At 39.5% G+C, this 19490-nt stretch overlaps 1 protein-coding gene across 2 annotated transcripts; it reads right to left on the bottom strand.

Moving 5' to 3' along the window:
• Positions 1–1230: 1230 nt before the first annotated feature.
• Positions 1231–18881, bottom strand: LOC307142644 (E3 ubiquitin-protein ligase TRIM39). Of its 2 annotated transcripts, none has more exons than XM_079843658.1 (9): positions 18728–18881; positions 17601–17762; positions 9330–10012; positions 7142–7237; positions 6788–7021; positions 4705–4852; positions 4521–4565; positions 4362–4388; positions 1231–3330 (listed from the first exon to the last, which is right to left on the bottom strand). In XM_079843658.1, the coding sequence occupies exons 3-9, from the start codon at positions 10008–10010 to the stop codon at positions 2789–2791; spliced, it is 1773 nt and encodes a 590-aa protein (XP_079699784.1). In that variant the 5' UTR covers positions 10011–10012; positions 17601–17762; positions 18728–18881; the 3' UTR covers positions 1231–2788. The 2 variants fall into 2 exon arrangements, with proteins under 2 accessions (XP_079699784.1, XP_079699783.1); XM_079843657.1 differs by having other exon boundaries at positions 17709–17762; positions 18728–18859.
• Between the last annotated feature and the right edge of the window lie 609 nt (positions 18882–19490).

Genomic DNA, 19490 nt, shown 5'->3' with positions numbered 1-19490 from the left:
CAGCAACAAGTCCAAAAGCCAGGGTCTGTCATGGTATGGGGTTGTGTCAGTGCCCTTGGCAAAGGTAACTTGCACTTCTGTGAAGGCACCATTAATGCTGAAAAGTACATAGAGATTTTGGAGCATAATATGCTGCCTTCAAGAAGACATCTTTTCCAGGGACGTCCATGCATATTTCAACAAGACAATGCAAACCACATTCTGCACACATTACAAAGTCCTGGCTACGGAGGAAGAGGGTACGGGTACTTGACTGGCCTGCCTGCAGTCCCGACCTGTCTCCAATAGAGAATGTGTGGCGCATTTTGAAGCGCAAAATGCGACAACGAAGAGCCCGTACTGTTGCCCACCTTAAGACTTGTTTGCAGGAAGAATGGGACAAAATTACACCTGAAACACTTCATCACTTGGTGTCTTCAGTTCCTAAACGTCTTTTAAGTGTTCTGAAAAGGAATGGCAACATTACAAAGTGGTAAATGCTTTACTGTCCCAACTTTTTTTTAAATGTGTTGCAGGTCTGAATGACAGGAAAGGATGCATATTTACAAATGACATGAAGTTGACCAGACAAAACATGAAATATTTTGTGTTTATATTGTCTGCAATGAAATACAAGTCAAAGTAAATTTAGAAATCACTTCTTTTTTTTATTTATTTGCGTTTTCCATACTGTCCCAACTTTTTCTGATTTGGGGTTGTAATACAGTGTAGACAATAATGACTATTCATTGTGTGGATTGCAGTGAATCTTTCTTAATTTAGGTTTATTTTATTCTTATCCTGAAGAAAATATTAATTCCTGTTATTCTGTTATGTTAAAGTTACCATGAAAATCAAAATGGACAAATTTATGCAATATTGAAGAATTTATTATAAATGATTAAACTCTTTCCCCGCCACACTCTAAAAGTGGTTATTTGGCTCGTGGAATCACTTTAAGTGCTGTATAGCACCAAATCTTGGTGCTTCAGTGGTTCTTCATATACAGAACATGTTAAGATATGGTGTTATATAGCACCAAAAGGGGTTCACCTATGATTATGACCAAGAACCACTTTTAGTGCCATATAGCACCATTTGTTTTAGAGTGCAGCGTTTTTGAAAAAAGTTGCCAGCCACTGCCAGTATTCTCGATCATTTTCACAAAAGTATCATGGCCCCCTGACTATTTTGTTGTATGAATATCTGAATATGCAATATATCAAAAGAAAGGACGGAGCCTCTGATTTTAAACAAAACAATTTTATAATAGCTTCATGCATTCCTTTTTATATCAACACTTGAATGTGGATAATTTTCATGAAAAAAAAACAACAACATTGAGCAAAATGAACAAATTTTTGTCAAGGACTACGTTTGGATCAGATTCAGAACAATGAGCAAAACACAGATGGAGTAGATCGAGTCCATCAACACCACCAAAGCTTCACAGTCCTATAGCTCACCCTGGGTCGACATTTTATAACATTAGACAGTTTTGATTTATATGCGGTTTAATGTTACTGATCGCGTTATTTTACATATGCATCTGCTTACATATGCTATCGCTTGTTTCTGCTTCTTCTCTGAGAATCAGTACTCATTCAGAAGATATGTAATAGCGCCCCCTATAACGGAAAAACACAGAAAGCCGGAAATTCCTGTCAATGGCGGGGAAGCATTGTCTCACAAATGACGGAAATTTCCATCAATAGGGGGGAGCGTTAATGGTAAATTTAACCTATTTTTTTAATTCATGTACCCTCGTAAACTTTTATCAAAATAACTTCCCCTCCCTCTTGCAGCTACATCTCTTCTCTTCACGTGTTTACTGGCGCGATGTCAATCGTGTTTTTACAGACGTTAAACATTGAATGGGGTCAAATTGACCCCAAAGATAATATGAGGGTTAAACAAAACAATTTTATAATAGTTTCATGCATTCCTTTTTTTTTTTTATAAACACTTGAATGTGGATAATTTTCATAAAAAAACAACATTGAGCAAAAAGCTGAGAAAAATACCTTTTTGTCAAAGACTACGTCTGGATCAGATTCAGAACAATGAGCAAAACACAGATGGAGTAGATCGAGTCCATCAACACCCCCAAAGCTTCACAGTCCTATAGCAGTTTTGATTTATATGAGATTTAATGTTAATGATCACGTTATTTTACATATGTATCTGCTTACATATGCTATCGCTTGTTTCTGCTTCTTCTCGTCTTTTAAACAGGAGAATCAGTACTCATTCAGAAGATATGTAATAGCGCCCCCTATAACGGAAAAACACAGAAAGCCGGAAAATTCCTGTCAATGGCGGGGAAGCATTGTCTCACAAATGATGGAAATTTCCATCAATAGGGGGGAGCGTTAATGGTAAATTTAACCTATTTTTTTAATTCATGTACCCTCGTAATCTTTTATCAAAATAACTTCCCCTCCCTCTTGCAGCGACATCTATTCTCTTCACGTGTTTCTGGCGCGAGGGCAGGGCAACCTGTCACTCACATGAGATCGACCAATAGCAAACCACAACCATCAATTAATTCCCAATTGACAAAATCAAGTCCCGCCCTACATTGTTTTCTTGTTCAGGAAGCCGCTTCACTCGAATGTACGCCACAATAGGGAAGAAAAGACTATCGCAACCTCCGTTTCATGCCGACTTTAATAGATTAAAGGAGATTTGTTGGTATGAAAAGAATTTTTTTAGTTGTGAAAGTGCACTTTGTGTTATCAATGAATGTGCTAGCAGACAAATTACAAGGCAAAAAAAGTTTGGTCATAAAACCTTCTCAAGTCACTGGTCAGTCAAGAAGGACAGGCGTGATCACCAGCGGAGCATCGTTTTTGCCTGTTTTGTTGGTACAGGGACTGAAGAACGGATAAATGGTCTCACAGAAATTGTCCATAAACGTGTAGATGTGCATCTTTGAGTCCGCATTATAAAAGGACACTTGGCCTTTTTCGTAGTCCACAAACACCCCTATCTTCTGAGGTTTCAGGCTGAGGGGAAGGGCAGTGGAAGGCTCAGTCCTGAAGGCATAGTTGTTCTTGTCCCGCAAGCTGAGAAACCAGTAGCCGTTGCTGGGGCTGACTGTGATCTTTCCTTTCCTGTTGCAGGAATGACTCGCCACCCCCAGGTCCCAGTCGGTCTTTCCATCTACCTCTACCTCCCAGTAGTGTCGGCCACCGCTGAAGCCCTCGCGTCCCAGAACACAGACTACACGGTCAAAGCGCTCGCGGTTGTTGGGAACGTGTAGGTGCTTTTCACCGCACCACACCTTCTTCTTGTCTTCTGATAGGGTGAGACGTGGATGAGCAGTGTTGGAGTCCAGGGTCACATCCACTGATGGAAAAAGTTCAAATAATTACCTTTTTATTTTTATAATATACACTGCCTGGCCAAAACAGTCGCTCTTTGGATTTAAATAGGCAAATGCTTAATAGGAATCTTGACATTGTCATCCTGGAATATGGCCGTGATGTGTCTTCCTACATGGTTGTGTAAGAAATGAAAAGCTACACACTCCATCAGTTAGGGTTAGAAGAACTGTTGGCAAACACATAACATGCTAGAAACATAATAATCATTGCAATGATGATCAACTCATAGACTCTTAAGCATTTGACAATTTAAATACAAACAGCGAAAATAGTTTTGGTACTTTGATACAGGAATGAATTACAATTTATAAATATATTAAAACAGAAAACAGTTATTTTAAATTGCAATAATATTTTACAATATTAGTGTTTTTACTGTATTTTTAATCAAAATAATGCAGCTTTGGTGAGCAGAAGAGATCCCTTTCAAAAACAAAAAAAAATCTTACCGACCCCCAAACTTTTAAATAGAGACACACATAAAATTTTAATATATATATATATATATTATGGTACTATATAAATTCCAACTGGAATTTTATTAAATATTACAGATTTGACAAATAATGGGTCATATTTTATTTTTAGTTTAGAAAGTATGTTGTCAGTTAACACAATGTCATATAAAACCATATTCATAATAAATGCATAGGGTATATGCATATGAAATAATAAATAATTAAGCAAATTTGAAAAATTATGTTTAATATAGATTGATTAAGTATAGCATGTCAAACTGCTTGACATGTCAAGTTCCCAAATACTCAAAAACATTGAAGTTCAAGAGGTAATAGAAGTGAAGTTTGTAGGGCCTTCCTAAAAACAAGATGATATGATGTGCAGGAATAAACAATCAATAAACTGTTATCTCACGTATATAGGACTTTATATATATATATAAGAGGGCAAAGCTGTTATCAATCCTCGAGAAAAAAAACTTTATAGCACCAGCTTATATATACACTGCAATAAAGTGTAATCTCTAACTCATACCTGCATATTCCTGTATTCTCTTCACTTCTGCAAAAGATTGAAATAAAATCATGTTATTGAAAAGATTCAGTTTAAAAAAATGCATGTCCTAATTCTAGATCCGCAATTATATAACAAATCATTGTAAGATAAACACTTTCCAACAGAAGTCTAACTTACTCGGGTGTGACTTCACTGGTGATTGGTTAGCAGACACAGAGAGGCCTAGATCAGAAAGAAACATGTCAAATGCATGAAGGAACATCTGCCACTAGATGGCACTGTGGTTTAGTGTTTTCCAAAAACACATACAATGACATTTAACATCAAACAAAAAACAAACAGTTTGACAGGTGTAACTCACAGACTGCAGGCAGTTTCTGCAGCTCCTCCTTAAACTGATCCAGTAGCTGACAGACAGAGGCGCAAATAGCTTTAGATCCAAGGTCACAGGTCAGTGATACACCTGTCCAGGCTTTCATTGACATGGGAGTGCTGACATCAGAGTAGCCCTGTGGGAGAAGAACAAGAGCAATTATTGCACTTGGTGTTTAAAGTGTTTAAAGTGCTTATTTTCATTCTGCAGTCATAGTTTGTCAGATGTCAACAGCCCATTGTGAAATGTCTTGAGTGATTGATGGATTAATCTGAAGGAAATTCAAGGCATCCAGTAGCTTGTACAACAGAGAAGACACACCAATACACACATATCAGATATAATACGTATATATATATTAAAAAAAAAATCAACATATATGTGTCATAATATATATAGGCCTATGGCCTGATGATTTCTCAATGTTAAGTGGTCTCTTATTTTTTTCCAGAGCTGTATATATATACACACAAATGTTTGAAAAGTGATTTATTTTTTAACTACATTTCAAAAGTTTGGGGTCAGTAATTTAATTTTAATTAATACTTTTATTCAGGAAGGTGCATAACATTGCTCAAAAGTGACAGTAGACTATTAAATTGTTACACAATATTTTTTTTAATTCAAATAAATAAGCCTATGGCCTGATGGCTATGTAAAATTTATTTTATACTTACTTTTAAATAACATTTTAAACAATTGAAGGAAAAAAAGCAGTTTAATAAGTGTAAATGTCATAATATTAACAATCGCTCCAGCGGCCTTGCTCAGCTCCACAACACTTGGTCCTGCTCTGCTTCATACTACAGTAACGTTAATAATCACATCCATGAACATGATTTCTGCCCAAGTCCTATCCCGATTCTTTCCCACCGGCTGTGAGGTGAAGACCACATGTTTTTTTATTTTTTATTTTTTTATTTATTTTCGTTTTTTTATTTATAATTTTTTTTTATTGCAGAACAAGAACAAGATACAACATATGAAGACCACATGTCCCAAGATTCTGCGCTCAAACGTGGCGTCATCAAACTACGCCTGTGTTTAGAATAGGCGGCCTCTAGTGGACGGAAAAGTTACATAGTGCACCTTTAACTAGCTACATTTCAAAAGTTTGGGGTCAGTAATTATTAAGGAAGGTGCATCATTTTCAAAAATCCGCAGTGACGCTGCTGACGTGTTAATGTATGTAGTGACGCTGCTGACGTAAGACGCTGCTGATGTGTTATCTGGTGCACCCGAGCTCCCTCAGACTGTAAACGAAGCTCGGGCGCACCAGATAACACATCAGCAGCGTCTTACGTCAGCAGCGTCACTACATACATTAACACGTCAGCAGCGTCACTACATACATATTTAATTGAGGGACAGAAAGCTCTCGGCCTAAATCTAAAATATCTTAAACTGTGTTCCGAAGATGAACAGAGATCTTACGGGTGTGGAACGACATGAGGGTAAGTCATTAAGGACATCATTTTCATTTTTGGGTGAACTAACCCTTTAAATACAACACTGTTTTTAACACTGACAATAAAAAGCATCACTGAAGATTGGAGTAATGATGCTGAAAATTCAGCTTTGCATCACAGGAATAAATTACCTTTTAAAATATATTAAAATAGTTATTTCGAATTGTAATAATGTTTTACTATTTTATATTACTTTAAATATTATTTTAGACTATTTTAAATATTTGATAGTATTTTTGATTAAATAGTACACACATCCTTGGTTAGCAAAAGAGACTTCTTTTAAAAACACAATTTAATGACCCCAAACGTTATTTTCTAATGAATAAATTTATCTCTCTTTTTTTCTTTTTTTTACCATAGAATGGTGCTTGTCAGAGCAAAACATGGCAATATGCAATAGTGTCGTGAGTGGTTGTTAAGGGCTTTGCTATGTGGGTTGCTAAGGCGTTGAGGTGATTTCTTATTGGCTAATGTCAAAAGAGCTCTATATTTGAAATAGACTAAATATTAAAAGAGAAGAGACTGAAAAGATGGGTCTCAAATAAAATCTGCTGCACACTTCCTAAGGCATAATTATGTTCTCTTGTCCCATTACAGACCTTCAGTCCAGTGACAAAATTCTCAGTTTGGGCCAGTTTAGTCAGCGCTGTGCTCCTCCTCCTCAGCTCTGTGATCTCCTGCTCCAGCTCTCGGATCATGAGCTCAGCCTGATGCTCTGCTGAGCGACGGTTTATCTCCGTCACTTCCAGCAGGCCGGCCTGGCTGCGTTCAAGGGAGCTCATCAGCGCTCCAAACAGCTGCATGCTGCGCTGCACCTCGTTCTCGGTCAGCTTCTGTGGAGAAGGGGTGGAGAAGAAGTCAGATAAGTGAGTTAAAACCATACATGGTTCTCTTTTGTCTAAGACTTTTTTATGTCGTGGGACGCTGAAAACAAGTGATACTGTGTTACTCACTTTAATGTCAACTAGTGATTGTTTGATATCCTGCACTTTCTGCATCCTCTCCCTGGTCATCTCCTGTAGCTCTGTCTCTGTGGTAGAAATCTTCATCTGTGTGAAAGTAAACAGGAAATGATGCAGCAGGAAGCGTTATGTTATGTTACATACATGTTACAGCCTTATTCTAAAATGGATTAAATTCATTATTTTCCTCAAAATTCTATAAACAATACCCCATAATGACAATGTAAAAAAAAGTTAGTTTGAAGTCTTTGCAAATTTATTGAAAATAAATTACATGTGCATAAGTATTCACAGCCTTTGCCATGACACTCAAAATTGAGCTGAGGTGCTCCTGTTTCCACTGATCATCCTTGAGATGTTTCTACAACTTAATTGTAGTCCACCTGTGGTAAATTCAGTTGACTGGACATGATTTAGAAAGGCACACACCTGTCTATATAAGGTCCCACAGTTAACAGTGCATGTCAGAGCACAAACCAAGCCATGAAGTCCAAGGAATTGTCTGGAGACCTCTGAGACAGGATTGTATCGAGGCACAGATCTGGGGAAGGGTACAGAAAAATTTGAGCATGGTGGCCTCCATCATCCGTGAATGGAAGAAGTTTGGATCCACCAGGACTCTTCCTAGAGCTGACCGCCCGGCCAAACAGAGCGATCTGGTGAGAAGGGCCTTAGTCAGGGAGGTGACCAAGAACCCGATGGTCACTCTGACAGAGCTCCAGCGTTTCTCTGTGGAGAGAGGAGAACCTTCCAGAAGAACAACCATCTCTACAGCTCTTCACCAATCAGGCCTGTATGGTCGAGTGGCCAGACGGAAGCCACTCCTCAGTAAAAGGCACATGACAGCTCGTCTGGAGTTTGCCAAAGGGCACCTGAAGGACTCTCAGAGCATGAGAAACAAAATTCTCTGGTCTGATGAAACTAAGATTGAACTCTTTGGTCTGAATGGCGAGCGTCATTTCTGGAGGAAACCAGGCACCGCTCATCACCTGGCCAATGCCATCCCTGCAGTTAAGCGGTGGTGGCAGCATCATGCTGTGGGGAAGTTTTTCAGCAGCAGGAACTGGGAGACTAGTCAGGATGGAGGGAAAGATGAATGCAGCAATGTACAGAGACATCTTTGATGAAAACCTGCTCCAGAGCGCTCTGGGCCTCAGATTGGGGCAACGGTTCATCTTCCAACAGGACAACAACCCTAAGCACACAGCCAAGATAACAAAGGAGTGGCTACGGGACAACTCTGTGAATGTCCTTGAGTGGCCCAGCCAGAGCCCAGACTTGAACCCGATTGAACATCTCTGGAGAGATCTGAGAATGGCTGGGCACCGACGCTCCCCATCCAACCTGATGGAGCTTGAGAGGTCCTGCAATGAAGAGTGGAAGAAACTGCCCAATAATAGGTGTGCCAAGCTTGAAGCATCATACTCTAAAGACTTGAGGCTGTAAATGGTGCCAAAGGTGCTTCAACAAAGTATCGAGCAAAGGCTGTGAATACTTACAGTATGTACATGTGATGTTTTCCCGTTTTTTATTTTTAATAAATTTGCAAAGACCTCAAACAAACTTCTTTCACGTTGTCATTATGGGGTAGAATTTGTAGAATTTTGAGGAAAATAATGAATTTAATCCATCTTGGAATAAGGCTGTAACATAGCAAAATGTGGAAAAAGTGAAGCGCTGTGAATACTTTCCGGATGCACCGTAAGAGTCTATCATACTTTAAAGATCACTCAGTATGTTTGGATTTAGACGTCTCCGTCTCAATTAAAAATAATGGCAAGTGGCTTAGATAAATACGTAAATCTACCAACATCCGTTGCCATGATTTTTTGAATGACTTATCGCGAGAGGAAAAAAATCGGTTTTAGTCGCATAACATCCGTTAATCCAAAAAACGCCATAATTTCTGCTCACACTAAGTCTAGGACTACAATAACCATCATGTTCACACGTCGCACACAACAGCTCTGCACTTACTCACGATTACTCTCAACATGGGGACAGGAGAGCTGTCAGTCAATAAATGTGAAAAAGTATTTTGTTGTAAATTTAAAAGTAATACGTTACTTTACTAGTAACTTGAAAAAAGTAATCTGATTACATAACTCATGTTACTTGCAATGCGATACCCCCAGCGCTGCTAGTTACAGACTCATTCTTATTCCTCATTTCATCCTACCTTATAACTCTGCCACTCTTTCTCGGCACATGTGATGTTGTGTGATTGGTGATCCGTTTGTCCACACTCGATACAAATACATTCCAGATCAGACAGGCAGAACAGCTCCAGGTTACGGTGATGTTTTGGACAAAGGGGAACTTTCATGGCATCTGCAGCCCCACTCAGGGTATACCTCCGCAGGGACATCTGTCTGGCAATAACAGGCAACTGAGTGCCATTAGTATCTGTGTTTGGTGTTTGTTCAGACCCGCTTTCATCAGGACAGCTCTGAGAATTGCCATGTACCTTGTACCGTGATAATCTCTTCTTCATTTCCTCAAGAAGATAACCTGGAAGATGGCCTGGCTTTTGTGCCCCATCCACTGTCTCTTTTGTTCTTCCTCCTTCCTCAGCCATGCCAGATGCCCCGACTGTCCCAGATTCCTCCGGGTTTGCCACCATACCCTTAAACTGTTCGGTGATCTCACGTAGAGTCCGATTAATGTGTAGATCGGGCTTTCTCTTGAAGGTCTGCTTGCAGAGGGGGCACTGGCATTGCTTCGCTGTGTCCCAGTACTGCCTGATGCAGATCATGCAGAAGCTGTGGCCGCATGGCGTGGACACCGGATTGTCAAACACGTCTAAGCATATGGAGCACAGCAGGTGCTCTTCAGACAGGAAGCTGCGTGTGAATGGCATGGCTGTGGAGGAGGAGGAAAATGGCAATATCAGAGATGACATTGAGGGGAAAATGCAGAAATTAAGGGAAATGTAAAGATTTGGTTGTAAAGATGGTCTGTAATGTAAAGATAGGAAAACCAATACAGGGTAACACTTTACAACAAGGTCTAATCTGTCTCCCTGTAGTCAATAAATGTATCCCTTGAAACAAATTTAAAAATGCCTTAAATTAGCTTGAATGTAACTCTACAGCCTTGCTTCATTTAGTATACGTGAAACATGAATATGCAAATTAGCCCCGTCCCCACTCACTCACAGCAGCTCCGAATACCTGATCCACTCGCTCAACTTTACTGTTGTGAATGTACACAATGGCAAGTGGAAATACTGGTTTCAGAACTACTGTTCGGACGATTACTGTTCGGACGCTACTGTTCGGACGATTCCTGCTTCGCTACTGTTCGGACGCTCTTGCTTACTGCTCCGCGCTTTGCTCTATCGCTTCTATATTTTATCTCATAATTTCGACTTCAGCAAATCAGCACAGCGCTCAAACGACAAAGCTTGACTCCAATGATAAAATTAGAAACTCTGGTGACTAAATTACTAAACAAAAAGCGGAATATTTCAACCGACCAGCCTCCCACTGCCTTCAGCTTACATTCCGGAGAAGGAAAAACACAGCTGCCTACATTCAAAAGGATAAGAAAATGCCTCTTCTAGAATCTACTTGCTGCACAAACTGCCACATACTTTTACAAAGGATTGCAATTCTTGAAACAAAGTTATTTGCGGAACCATCCAACCAGACAAATCACACAGCAGAGCTTCATCATGATCGCCCTCTGCACACTGCCGGTGAGTCCCATAAATGTAGTGCTACTCAACATGTAGAGAAACAAGTAACTGATCAACACACTAATCGATGGCACAAACAGGGAGCAAGACCAAAAGGCACTCGAGACATCAGATTGTCACGAGCATCACATATTGCCGCAGTAGCATGCTCTACCCCAGACACAAGGATTGCAAACACTAGTTTCCTACCACCAAATATACATCTTGAAAACAGATTTGAAGTGCTAATGAATGTGGGTGAGGAATCCCCAAATGTGATGAATGTGACCGAACACAGATTGAATCAGCCCGTAGCTAACACTAATGCTAACAGGCGCTCAAGGTCGAGCAGACAGCGGCAATCAGCTCAGAGCGCAGCCGAGCCCAGGACTCTGATAGTGGGCGACTCCACAATCAGAAACATTAGCAGCAGGGAAAATACCACATGCTGCCTCCCTCAAGCAACAGTCTCTGATGTAAACAGGGAACTTAAGAACATTCTGATGAAACATAAGACTGCAAATCAACTTATCATTCATGTGGGAAAAAACGATATTCAGCGAGAGGAGTCAGAACTCCTTAAGAGGGATTTCAATGAACTTTTTGAAACACTTAGAAAACTGAAAGTTCAGCCGTTCATCAGTGGACCACTTCCAGCAAAAGGAACAAATAGGTTTTCACGGCTACTTGGGCTTAATACATGGCTGCAAAATACCTGCAACATGAAGGGAGTGAACTTTATCGACAACTTTAATCTCTTCTGGAGTCAGAGACAACTGTTTACATCAAATGGCCTCCACCCAAACAAACTCGGTGCAAGAGTGCTAAAGGACAATATCTATTTTTCCCTTCATCATCCTTCAGCTGTGTGTGCTAACCCACTCAACCTGGATGGCACACACACACCAGTACAGAGTATCGACGATCACAGGACTTCATTTCAGCATCTGAATGGACATGCAGTTGATAAACCCCACAAGGACAATGATAACACCACGCAGCCACAACAACCACTTCTCATGGACACACTCCCAGCTGAGCCCCGCCCTCAGAGCTCACCACAGGCACACTGTGACGGATTAGAACTGCTCCAAGTGACACAGATCGAGGCACTAAACAGTAACATCTCAGCACGGACTGTGGAGTCTGTGGATGCAAAAAATCTGGTAAAAATGGGGACCATCGGGGGTGAGACTGAGACTGATGAACTCTTACAACTTATATGTGGTATAAACAATAGGCTGGATGAAATGTCCAAGTCACTCCTTGAACAGGACGATTAAATATTGCAGCTTCCGGTAACACCAGAGAAACAGCCCCCCTCACCAGACATGTTATTCCTCTCTACAGCATCCCCACTTCTGAGCTTCAAAGAGAAAATGGATTTTGTTTATACTGGAATCAGACAATCACACTCGATCGCTGCGAGCCCACAGATATCAACCAAAGAACGCCGAGCCCCACAACCACCAAAGACTGTAGGTCCAGCTCGCTCTGCCCCTCCTCCTGTGAGATTTCTTCGGTCACAACGCCAGGGCACACACCCTCCTCCATCTGCACCAAAAACAACTGATACCAGCTCTCAGTGACGTGTTCTGGGTCCTCGCAAAGTCAACAGCAATCTTATCAAATGTTTACAAAACATGCGTGAGCCCAGTGTGTCTCTATCTTTCTCTATTTCTGTTCTATTACGTGATAGAAAGTCTAAGGCCTTTTCAGGCCGTATGGCAAACCCATCTAATCTGCTGCCTGTTACTTGTCAAACTAAGATTACTGTGGGGGATAAAATTAAAATTATTAATGTTAAGTTAGCACTTTTAAACATCCGTTCACTTAAAAACAAATCATTTCTAGTCAACGACTTAATATCCACAAACAACCTAGATTTTTTGCTTCTAAATGAAACGTGGCTAGAAGACAGCTGCAGTGCAACAGTCCTCAATGAAACAGCCCCTCCTAACTTTACTTTTATGAGTGTCTGCAGACCAGTCAGAAGGGGTGGAGGGGTCGCAGCTCTATTTAAAGATGTCTATCAATGTAAGCAAGTATCATTTGGTGACTATTTGTCTCTCTATATCTGGGCATTGTGCTAAAAGGTGCACCACGCATCCTGCTTATCATTATTTATAGGCCTCCGAAATATTCTCCGGCCTTTATTGATGAATTTACAGAGCTGTTATCAGCAATCTCATCTGACTATGACTGTTTTGCTATTGCTGGGGATTTTAACATTCACATTGACAATGCTGAATCCAGTACAACAAAAGATCTCATGACTGTTCTTAACACTTTTGATTTGACACAACATGTACACGGACCCACACATGATCGTGGACACACTCTAGATTTACTCATCAGTAAGGGTCTGAAACATTTCACCGATAGTTATTAAGGATGTGGCACTGTCTGATCATTTCTGTATTTTCTTTGATATATCAATCTCTCCTGCCATTGAAACTAGATCTGTCTCTGTCAAAAAGAGATGCTTAAATGAGAACACTAGTGTGCTGTTTATGAAGGCTATATCTCTAACACCAAGCATATCTGCAAACTCTGTTGATCTTCTCATTGACTCTTTTAACTCAAAAGTTAAGAGTGTAATTGATGATATTGCCCCTGTGAAAGTCAGAAAAAAGAGTGGCAAACAAAAAGCACCTTGGAGAAACTCAACAGCAGTGCAATTAATGAAAAGACAATGCAGGAAATCTGAACGCATGTGGCGAAAGACAAAACTTGTAGTCCATTACAACATCTATAAAAACAGTCTTCGTGCTTTCAATGTGGAACTAGGCAAAGCTAGACAGACCTTCTTTTCAAATATTATAAATAGAAACATAAACAACACACGCACTCTTTTTGCTACTGTTGAGAGACTAACAAACCCCCTGAGTCACATTCCCAGTGAAATGCTCTCAGACAGCAAATGCAGTGAGTTTGCTTCCTTCTTCTCCGAGAAAATCATTAATATCAGAAATGCGATCAGCACATCCTTGAGTTGCTCTGAGGTGAGTCAGATCAGACCACAACCTCAGAAAATTATTATGACTGATTTTGAAGCAATTGATGGTAAAATTTTAGAAGAAACGGTACAGCACCTTAAAACATCAACCTGCGCCCTTGACACACTCCCCACTTCTTTTTTCAAAAGTGTGTTTAACTGTTTAGAAGCAGATCTCCTAGAAGTGGTAAACTCCTCACTTCTTTCTGGGACTTTTCCAAACTCCCTTAAAACTGCAGTAGTAAAGCCTCTCCTTAAAAAGAGAAATCTGGATAACTCCATATTAAGCAACTACAGACCAATCTCAAATCTCCCCTTCATAGGCAAGATCATTGAAAAAGTTGTTTTCAGTCAGCTGAACAAATTCTTGAACTCAAACGGATACTTTGACAATTTTCAATCTGGTTTCCGACCGCATCACAGCACAGAGACAGCGCTCATAAAGATTATAAATGATATTCGCCTCAATACAGATACAGGCAAAACATCAATTCTGGTACTACTGGACCTCAGTGCTGCATTCGACACTGTTGACCACAACATACTTCTTGACAGGCTAGAAAATTGGGTTGGGCTTTCTGGAATGGTCCTCAAATGGTTCAGGTCATACTTAGAAGGGAGAGGTTATTATGTGAGTATAGGTGACCATAAGTCTGAGTGGACATCCATGACATGCGGAGTCCCACAAGGGTCAATTCTTGCACCACTCCTATTCAACCTATACATGCTGCCACTCAGCCAAATAATGAAAAATAACAAAATGGCTTACCACAGCTATGCTGACGACACCCAGATCTACTTAGCCCTATCACCAAATGACTACAGCCCCATTGACTCTCTATGTAAATGCATTGATGAAGTTAACAGTTGGATGTGCCAAAACTTTCTTCAGTTAAACAAAGACAAAACTGAAATCACTACATTAGGAAACAAAGATGAAATTCTCAAGGTGAACGCATATCTTGAGGCTAAAGGTCTAAAATCAAAAAATCAAGTCAGGAATCTTGGTGTGATTTTGGAGTCAGACCTGAGTTTCAGTAGTCATGTCAAAGCAATAACTAAATCAGCTTACTATCATCTGAAAAATATTGCAAGAATTAGAAGCTTTATTTCCAGGCAAGACTTAGAGAAACTCGTTCATGCTTTTATCACCAGCAGGGTGGATTATTGTAATGGTCTTCTCACTGGCCTTCCCAAAAAGACCATTAGAAAGCTGCAGCTCATACAGAACGCTGCTGCCAGGATCCTGAGCAGAACCAGAAAATATGACCATATCACACCAGTCCTCAGGTCTTTACACTGGCTTCCAGTTACATTTAGGATTGATTTTAAAGTACTATTACTTGTATATAAATCACTCAATGACCTAGGACCTCAATACATTGCAGATATGCTGATTAAATACAAACCCAACAGATCACTCAGATCATCAGGATCAAGTCAATTAGAAATACCAAGGGTTCACTCAAAGCAAGGAGAGTCTACATTTAGCTATTATGCTAACCGTAGCTGGAACCAGCTTCCTGAACAGATCAGATGTGCTCCAACAGTAGCCACTTTCAAATCCAGACTCAAAACACATCTGTTCAGCTGTGCATTTACTGAATGAGCTATGCCACTGTACGTCCGACTGATTGCACCTTATCTTATGCATTTACTGAATGAGCTCTGTGCTTTGTCCGAACTGCTTGCACTTTAATTATGTGTTTCATTTTAACCCTGTTTTATTTTTAGTTTTTAATTATACTTTTATTTTTAATTATTTTTTATTTTGTTAAGGCTGTCTGGGTGGAAGAGGTTGAGAGACGGGGGAGCGATAAATCGAAATCCCTCCGGTGCGAGGACGATCCGTTTAGATCTGCTCTGACGGATAGATCTGTATAGCCTTGGTGGTAAGAGGAAGGACCGTGTAGATCCGCTCTGACGGTCGAACAAATTAGAGATAGCCCTGGTGTTCCTGTCCAGGAAGATTTGTCTGTAAGGGTAATGTTTAAATGCACAGTTACCTGACAAATATTTTTTGAGTACTCCCTCCGGTGCGAGGAAGACCCGTTTAGATCTGCTCTGACGGGTAAAACATCTATAGAGAACGCCCTCAAGTTAGGCCAAGAAGATTTGTCTGTAAGGGTACTGTCTAAACGCACAGTTACCTGACAAATATTTTTAAAGTAAACCTGACTCTCCATTTTCTTCCACCCCAGATAGGGGATTTCATCTTTATTTTTATTTCCTTTTAATTCCTATTATAAATATTATACTATATATATTTTTATTTTATTCACTTATAACTATTTTAACTTCATTTCTGTGTAAAGCACTTTGAATTGCCACTGTGTATGAAATGTGCTATACAAATAAACTTGCCTTGCCTTGGTTTAATTCAGCCATTTATGTTTAAACCAGAAACTAATTCAGAAGATTTATACCGGCTCGTTTACAAGTCGACGTATCAGAATGCGTTTTATGTATCACTCCCTATAGCAATAATTAATATGATTAGCCTTCAGCTTGACTACATTATCAAACTGCTAATAACGTGTTAATGTTACACAAACCATGTTCCCATTCACCATCTTAGAGTCAGAGCTGCCTTCTGACAATCAGCATCCTTAGAAACGCTTTGAACAACTTATGAGGCATATAGTTAATCATAACATTGTAATATACATCATAATTCACCCGCGCTATATTACTTTATGTACCCGATTTTCCCTGTCCCTTCTTAAAGGGTTAGTTCACCCAAAAATGTAAATTCTGTCATCATTTACTCACCCTCAAGTTGTTTCAAACCGGGATGAATTTCTGAACACTAAAGATGATATTTTCAAGAATATGGGTATAACCAAACAGTTGATGGGCCCCATTGACTTCCATAGTATGGAAAAAAAATACTATGGAAGTCAATGAGGTCCATCAACTAACATTCTTCTAAATATCTTCTCTTGTGTTCAACAGAAGAATTCGTACAGGTTTGGAACAATTTGAGAGCGAGTAATGATGACAGAATTTTCATTTTTAGGTGAACTAATAACCTTAAAGGTGTTCTTGCTCACTAATGATAGGAAAAGCCATGTCCCGCACATTGACGGGATTGGATATGTTTGTAATGGTAGGAAATAGGAACGATTTCAAAGCATATTTTTGAGACTGTCTTTGGTAAAATGTAGTTTTAAGGACACTCAGCAATGGTGCTGACTGATGAATTTGCTCATGGTTAGCATATTAAAAACACCAACTTGATTTTCACCACAGGGTGAGTATCAAGAACTAACATCACTGTACAAAGGTAACCTAAAAAAATGTGCTTCATTTGGTACCATCTAATTATAAGTAAAAAAAAAAAAAAATTTGATCACTCCTGACTAAAATCAACCTGAAAATGTGGCCTATACCACTAAAAGTAATTTCAGTTGATATGACTTCACATTACTTTCTGTGTTCCCATTAGCTTCACTGACAAATATAACCTATAGGACTATTGGATGTTAGTAGTAATAGTCTTGGATCTTTAAGGTTTTAAACACACAAAGGCCCGGTTTCACAGACAGGGCTTAAATTAAGCCAGGATTAGGCCTTAGTTCAATTAGGAAATTTAAGTAGCTTTTATAAATGTGCCTTAGAAAAAAACATTCCTGGTGTGCATCTTGAGACAAAACAATGGCACTGACATGTTTTAAGATATCCCAGTGCAAGTTGCTTTCAGTAAAAACAGCTCAAACCTTGTCTGTGAAACCAGAGGTAAATGAGACAGATGAAGAAACTGTTGTTCTCACCTCTAATCAGCAGTTTCACACTGGAATGAGGCACTACTGGCTAAAGTGTGCACATGTTGTGTAAGAGCTTGTCATGTTTTAGGTCTGTTTCATTGGTATGTTCCTTACTTTCCAAGTATCTTAGTCCTCTGGAGCAGCTTTGTGGGTTCTGGGAATCCAAATCTATATCAGGAAATGAAAACACACACAAATGCAAACAATTCAGTTGTTCTTCCGACTACCATTTTGCCAGTGGCGCCCAAATGTTTGATTAAGCTGCACTTAAAACGCATGAATGCCGTTGCATAAGATGACAAAATAAGTAAGTTACATCTACTAAAAATGATCAATTTTCACAGAACAAATCATTGACTTTTAAAGGGATAGTTCAGTAATTCTGTCATTAGTTACTCACCCTCATGTCGTTCCAAACTTGTAAGACTTTCACTCATCTTTGGGATGAAATCTGAGAGCTTTCTGTATCTCCATAGACAGCTACGAAACTACCCATTTCAAGCCCCAGAAAGCTAGTAAAGACATCATAAAAGTAATGTTGAGTGCTTTGAGCAAAAAAAACATGATTTACCACTTTACAAAATATGAATCTCCAACACACGTTCACGAGAGCAGCACGACACATGCATGTTGTGTTGACGCGAGAGCAGACGTTGCGTGAACATGCGTTGGAGACTGTAAATAAAGTGGTAAATGATGTAGCTTGTAGCTTTCTGGGGCTTGAAAGTGGTAGTTGTGTATTGAATGTCATCTGTGTTTTGAATATGAACAAAAGTCTTACAGGTTTGAAACAAAATGAGGGTAATTAATGACAGAATTTAGATTTTTGGCTGAACTATACCTTTAACCAACTGGTCCGAAAGTGATTTTTAGTGGATGTATGAAGTACACAGACATGGGGTCAAATACGTTTTGCCTCTTTTTTAAACATTCTTTGCCTTGAGAAGTGTGCTTATGCTCTCTTGGTTTTCTTCATGATCTAAATAATGACATTTGTTATGTAATTTTTGTCCAAATACTTAAACTATGATTTAGTAAGTGCTGGCTCTTTTATAGCACTTTTCGGCTTACATACATCAACACCGAATCCAGTCATAAAACATATAACACCTGAAATCTCTTGAGTAAATTACCTCTTTAAGACTCTCTCTTCTTCATCCAGTGGTCAGTCGCTCCGTCCTTGTGCTGTATCCAGGCGAGCTTCAGAGGTACAGGACAGGTCTGATAGTCTGAAAGTCTTACATGTGGTTTGTTTTTGGTGCACTGATCTGCCTCTCCCTCCTCGGCTCTCCTTCACTCCCTCACTCTCTGCCAGTGAGTTCAAACCTGTCTGATGAGATTCCAAACAGGATTACATGCTTCTTTAGAACACACTTCACTGTCATGCTGACAAATGTATCATGCAGGAACATAAGTAGTTTACATTTTGATGTAACCAATACTGACAATGATCCTTCCCAGATCTTATTTCTTTTGTTAATCATTTTATTGGACCCACTTTATATTAGGTGGCCTTAACTATTTATGCTCTGGGACCATTTTTGCGATTTCCGCCTGGATTTGTCCTACCCACATTGAAGAGCTTCCCATACCCACATACAGTGGACTAAATACACAAATTTGGTGTCATTTTACAGGAAACCCTTTGAAGTTACGTAAACACTGCTAAAAGTGATACACGTGAGTATATGTTGTCTGAGCCAAATAAAAGTGGCGCTTTTTGATTTTTTGGTTATACATTCATTTTTGAAAGTGTATATCTCAGGCCCTGTGTGCTCTAGCACCCTGCAGACAGTTTGGGCTGTTTCCACTAGATTCCAGAAAATACTGGAAAAAAGATTTTTGTCGGTATCATGTTGTATGCAAGATTTATTCAAATGTATCTGAATGGAGGAC

This window comes from Gobio gobio (assembly GCF_949357685.1).
Source record: "Gobio gobio genome assembly, chromosome: 2".
NCBI classification, from domain to species: Eukaryota; Metazoa; Chordata; class Actinopteri; order Cypriniformes; family Gobionidae; genus Gobio; species Gobio gobio.
This window is presented reverse-complemented; position numbering and strand designations above follow the sequence as displayed.